Here is a 6338-nt window from a genome sequence, read left to right as displayed (position 1 = left end):
AAAAAAAAAAAAAAAAAAAAAAGAAAGGAGAAAAGAAAAGAAAACAAAAAACAAACCCTTCCAATATTAATTGCCTTGAGGCAGCTATTGTTGTGAATTGGTGCTATATAAATAAAACTAAATCAACTAACACAAAACTTGACTGTTGATATCAGTAAATGGAACGCAATGACTCCCTGTATGGACTCATCTCATGACCATTTCTATTGTTGTGTTTGTTTCATTAGACTGGAAATACTGGATAAGTTAACAAACCTGAACGTATTATAAACAGTCCAACACAGTCCCATTAATAGCTGCATTTTGACAAACATCGTTTTCTAATAGCATCTGTTGGGTTCCTCAGGATCCTTCTCCCTCTCTTCGACACCCTGTTAAATTCAATTCTGCTCTTTTTCAGTAAATCAACAGTATTAGTGCGGAGCAGGACTAATTACACACTCGTTCTGCTAACATCTTTCCTCTAATGTGACTAAGTGAATGTAATGTGTACCAGTCATGCTGTGAACAGATGTACCCACCGGGTCACTTTTGATGGTCTGAGCCAGCTGTTCTGTCAGTTTTTGAGACATCATGGTGTTACCCACCATTCTCATCTGTAAGCCCTCTACCGCTGCCACCATGCTGCCTGCTGCCACCATGGATGGGGGGCTGGCTATGAATTTGACATCTGGAGAGAATCAAAGGAACTTAATGTAAATTTGTTAGTTTTTAAATGGGGATTAATAACAAACAAAACAAAACATTCAAAACCACAAAAAATACAGATGCTTGAGGTGAATTTCTGTTCTGTGTTAAACAGGAGCATGCATTGATGGCAATGTGTTTCATATATGAAGATGCTTTAATAAAAGCAAGAAATGAAGATGAAGTTATAGGGGCTTTAAAGGTTTAGGAAAACCCAAAGATTGCGTACAGGACTAGTTAAAGCAGACAAGCCATAATCACAGCAGATCAGCTGACCCCAATCCCATCAATCATCATTTAACAGCTCAGCTGATGCCTTCGTACACATTGTTTTCTTCTTTCTTTCGACACAAACTAGCTGCTTTGGCCTGCCCACATTACAGACATGGAAGCAGCTCCTCCTTTTATGCCCTCTCTCAAACAATGCCATACCTGTTTTTAACCATCCAGCCTCTCTCAAAATAACTAAGGCCCAAGCCAGGGTTAAAAACCATGAAACCTTCTGTGAGGTGACAGTGCGAACCACGACACAACAGTTTCACCAGGAAAGGTTGAGTCAGACAGCAGGGTTGAGCTGGTCTGGCATCTACCAGCTCTACGGATTGAGACTGCAACCTGATTTGTGCTCCAAAGCACTGCACATTATAGTAGTCAGACAGCAGTGGATCCATTGTCTATTTATGCATCAAATATGAGCAATTAGGAATAAGTGAATTGTTATGCAATTTAGTAGAGAAAACTATGAAGTTGGGTGTTTAAAAGTACATCAGTTATTTGTTGGCATGTATTAACCCAGTGAGTCAGTCTTATTACCACACTCTGCTCAAGAGAAATTTCAACCACAATATATAAAGACAGCGATGCATGTGATGTAGCCTCATGCATACCTGTGGCACACAGTGCAACAAAGGTCTGAGCGTGCTTCCTCAGTATCGACTTGTTCTCTTTGTTGACAGGCAGCTGAGACAGGAAGTGGTCGATGAAATCAAGAGGGGTGGGTGAAGCCAGGTCCCACTTCAGCTTATTCAAAACCAGCAGCTCCATCTGCTGTGAGTGGGTGAAAACAAAGATGGACAGAAGGCCAGGTTCAAAGTAGGATTTGACACAGACAGACGGAGGGATTAACAGATATCTTATGGTCACTTTTGGGAGATTTGGGGCTTAAAAGTAACACTGTAAGAAAAGGGGTATCTGAAATGATTAAGGAAATACTCTCGTGGGACAATGAGACACTACAATAACTGTGCTGATATTTAGAGATAAAAGACCTCATATGCTGGTGGAAAAATAGTGAAATTAATTTTTTTTTTTTTTTTTTTTTTTTAAAGCAAGGTGGAAAATGTTAGGAGGTTACTAGAACTATTACAAGTCATTCTCTGGGACTATACATTCTACAGCATCTGGGCATTAGCTACTGAGATATCTTGTTTTGAGACAGACATCCCTGCAGGATGGATGTTACATTAAAAAAAAAAAGTCCTCAGAATCTTAGCTTCAAAACAGAGAGAGCACTTTAATGAAATAGTTTACTTCAGAATGCCATACCAGCAACTGAGAAGGTGTGACTGAATTATCAGTGTAGATGCAGAGTTTCTCCGCAGTCAGTGGGATTGTCTCCTTTAGTTTAGATGCCAGGAACATGCAGGCAGCTCCCAACAGCTGCAGATGGTTCTTCTTTGTGGGTTCCACTGACAAGATGCGATCCATGTAGTTCATAGCTAAGGGGAAAACCTCCTCCTCACATTTCTGCTCCTCGCACACCTGTAGCAACAGTCAGTGAATACCACCATTAAATACTGTCTAGTCGTTTTTAAAATGTTGTATTAGTTTAAGTCTCGGAGAAAACTCCCTAGAAATGTTACCAGATTCAAAATTTGAAGAAACAGAGTTGAGGTATTGGAAATGTGAGATATAAATGTATCCAAGTGATAACCTTTGGGGAAATATAGTCAACTTAGATGCATAATAATGGTCACTTGAGTCTGGCCCCAAAATGAACCCAGTCCCCATTTGGGCCTGTGTAAAAGTGCCCAACTTTACAGCATTAAAAACACATGTTTACAACCTGATACTCTAACAGATGTCCCGGCACAGGCAAGGGTAGCGGAAAGCCATTTGCTAGGAGTCACTGAACTGGACCTCTAAGTAGTGTTTGTGCTGTTTTAGGCTTTTGGGACACTTTAATGTAACTATCAAACTAATGATATAGTAATATTTTATAAAATACACATTTACGCTTCACTCTGTGGGAGTGAATTTCTAATATCTTATTAGCACTAACTAGCAGATATGTATGTAGGTCATCGTGGCAACTTGAAGGTGCATCTGCCTTCTTGTTCAAATATGGCCCCTTTTGGCTTAAAAAACAAAAGGAGCGTGAAAGGGGGGGGGGGGGGGGGGGGGGGATGACTACAGGCTAAATGCTACCATTGAGGTTTTACATTGAATGGCTTTTATACACAGTACCTGTATCTCTATCAGCAAGTGTCACTCTATTTTAATTCTCAGTGTACAAAGCTTTAAGGAATTCAGAGTTACAAATGATTCTGATACAAACCAATAGAGCGTGTCAAGTAACTGTTTTAAGAATAGACAGAAGTCTTTGACTGCACAGTACAGTTTTTTCGAGTTGTAAAAAAAATTATTGGATTATAGAAACTCGCAGTTACTTAGATTAATAGATTTAACACAAAATACCTTTAGACACTGCTACTTTAAATTCAACGAGTATATTTTCCTCTTGAAACATCTTTAAAACCTTTTCAGTGCAAACACAATGTGTTTTACAGCCAGCATTGTCAAAGTGTTTAATCAGGGCCCAAGCACTAAAGTGCGAAGGCCCTAATGTATCTGCGACATTTGTTCTTGTTATTCGGGCAAAATAATTGTTTATAATAATTGAAAATAGCAATTTTGACATTTCCAGGTGTTGTAATTTTGCAAATTCCTCCTAGGGATTTATTAGATCAACTTCATATTTTGGCCTTATTAAACCGTAGAGCTTTTGAGTCTTCATTGCAGGGGGCGTCCATGACACCATGGCTAATTTTGATCATGTGCCATGAAAATTTCATTTGTTGTCGTTGACACATACATTATCCAATCCATACCAAACTTCTCATGCGTGATAAGGCTCCGGCTTGAACACAATCTAACTGTCAATACGATGAAGGCTTTCATGTCTTATGGTCCTGGTGATGGAACACTGCAAACTGGCTCCACGGCGCCATCTACAATATGTCCAGGTCATATTTTTCAAAAACAATAATTTAGTAATATAAACTAAGATATTTTATGTAAAGCCTGAAAGAGGCTGACAGGATTAATTAATTTTGTCATCATTTTAACACAATTTCACAATCATTTAACCAGAATTCTAAGTGAATTCTCATTATCAACATGTATCTGGATCCATTTTTCTACTAATTTTGTTAATGTCATAAAAATTCCATATAAAATAAAATTGCAAAGATATGTCTATAATATGTCTTTAAGTCTTAATATATAGACATAAGTCATAATATAGACATGTCTATAATTATGCTTAATATTAATATATATGATATTACACGCCTCTTACACTCCCTATTATCATTACACTCAATACTTCTTAAAACAGAACAACATTTTTTATAATTATAAATACATTTTAAAGCTTTAGCATGAAGCAGAATAAAAGGTTGTGTACCATACTAGCATTTTAGGTCATTAGCCCAGAGCATTTCATTACAGTTACTCATAATTCTCATTATCATGCACTCAAAATGGACATAAAGGTATCGAGAAGCCTTGATGCAGTGATGAGAGCCTGATTCATTTTAAAAGCAGTTAACAGATTGTGTTTAAAACATTTCATAAGTACTAAGACTTTATTTCTATATTACAGTTCTCTATACTGCTCTATATTAACTGTAATTACAGAGTATTTTACATGTTTAAGAGTAGGAATTGTTTTTGACCAAGGTCATAAGAAAAAAACAAAAACAAAAAAAAACTCCCCAACAAATTGATAATGTTGAATGTATGAAGACTGACAGACAATCATCCCACAGCCAATGCCTGCAGCGTCCTCTGGTCGCCATTTCTGCGTCTTGGCTGAAATTCGGGCAAAGTACCCCCCAAAACACAGAATGATCCTGTTTTAACAGTAATAATAGCAACATTTGAAAAATTTATAAAAAAAAAAGTTGACAAAAAAAGACCCCGTACGATTTTAAAATTGGAAAATGTTATGACAGGAGAAAAATGTTACCCCACCACATCTTTTAGTGATATGCGTCTGTGACGACAAAAACAATGGCTGAACAACATGCACCGACAGGACAAGCTCAAGATTACAAAAACAAACAAAACAAAAAAACCCGCATTTAACTCTGAGCATAAGCCAAGGAAATGCAACAAACGGTGGGTCGGTGTTAATGAACATTACCGGACAAATAGACTGAAGTTCTCCGCGAAGCCCCAACACAAAGGCAGCGCGTGGCCGCAGGACTGGCAACTCGCCACTAACATAGTTTTCAGCTTTCACGTCACGGAACTGTATGTAAAATCTATCGCGCACACTCTGTGGGATAGAAAAAATGACTATCAAGTGAAATGAGCTTGTTACCGAGTGGAAATCAGGTATCAATAATCGGTAATTGAAGCCACGTGACACGCAACAAAAACAAACTTTAATGGAAAGTTGCAGAGCAGAGGAATTCTGAGTTCTGTGAATGCGGTTAACGTGTATCGGCTCAACTCACCTCTAACATCCAAGCAGCGACTATCCTCCTCATGTACGGAGATATCTCTCTCTGGACACATTTAAAGTAGTTAGGAGCGGGGAGGTACATGTCTTCTACCCGCAGCAGAGCGTGCAGGACCCGGTCAGTCAACAGGTTGGAGTCTCGGTAGGCTCTCGGTATAGGAGGCCCATCCCCCTCGCAGCACCACAGCTGAGGCTCCATGCCTTATTGCGTCCGTAGCACTGTGAGTCTGTACTTTTAAGTCACTGATGTGATCGACTAAAGCTAACTACTTAGCTAGCAGCACAAAATTATTAGCCGCTACATACTTTGTTCACAAAACCGTCTAAATGCTCCCGTTTATTCATGTTTGTATGTAAATTTCAGTTTCCTGTTGGAATTAAATCTGTAAATAACTTAACCTTTTGATTTCCTCTATCAAGTTAGCTTATACCTTTTCGACGGTTTAAAAGTTACTTCCTTTTGTTGGACAACACAGAACTACAGGACAAACCAGAACAGCAAGGCTTTCTCCACCGGCAGACTACATCCCTGTCCTGCTGCGCCCTTTTACTGGCACATTGTTCGGCGTCAAACAACGCGAGATAACGTACACTTCCGAGTATACACTTCACAATAAGACAGCAGTAACGGTCCTTTTCCTTACTATTGAAGATCACGTCAGTAGGCTGTTGGTTTACTCACGGAAATGCACTCTGACAAACATGACTGCTTTTGTGCTTAACTTAGGTAACTTTGCTCTCAACATAAACACGCGGAGAGAAAGAGAGAAAGAGAAAGAGTGTGTACTAACAATATATCTAAAGATAGAAGCCGAATGGAAAAATGGAAAATTATTTTTTAATCATTTTAAAGAAAATTTACAAAATGTTAAGCAGCATTGTCCAGCCCACCATTACATAC

At 38.6% G+C, this 6338-nt stretch overlaps 1 protein-coding gene across 1 annotated transcript in view; it reads right to left on the bottom strand.

Moving 5' to 3' along the window:
• The window catches only part of LOC102294096 (G1/S-specific cyclin-D1), a 7820-nt gene extending 1811 nt beyond the window's left edge, over positions 1 to 6009 (bottom strand). The window contains exons 1-4 of the mRNA XM_005933513.3: positions 5433 to 6009; positions 2233 to 2448; positions 1575 to 1734; positions 522 to 670 (exon numbers count right to left, since the gene is read on the bottom strand). Of these exons, the coding sequence (XP_005933575.1) occupies positions 522 to 670; positions 1575 to 1734; positions 2233 to 2448; positions 5433 to 5636 (729 nt within the window). The 5' untranslated portion in view covers positions 5637 to 6009. The remainder of the gene's footprint in view (positions 1 to 521; positions 671 to 1574; positions 1735 to 2232; positions 2449 to 5432) is intronic.
• Positions 6010 to 6338: the final 329 nt, after the last annotated feature.

This window comes from Haplochromis burtoni, unplaced genomic scaffold (genome assembly GCF_018398535.1).
Source record: "Haplochromis burtoni strain Fernald_Lab_line unplaced genomic scaffold, NCSU_Asbu1 Contig_169, whole genome shotgun sequence".
Taxonomy (NCBI): Eukaryota; Metazoa; Chordata; class Actinopteri; order Cichliformes; family Cichlidae; genus Haplochromis; species Haplochromis burtoni.
The sequence above is the reverse complement of the archived record's forward strand: the minus strand, read 5'-3'. Positions and strand labels throughout refer to the sequence as shown.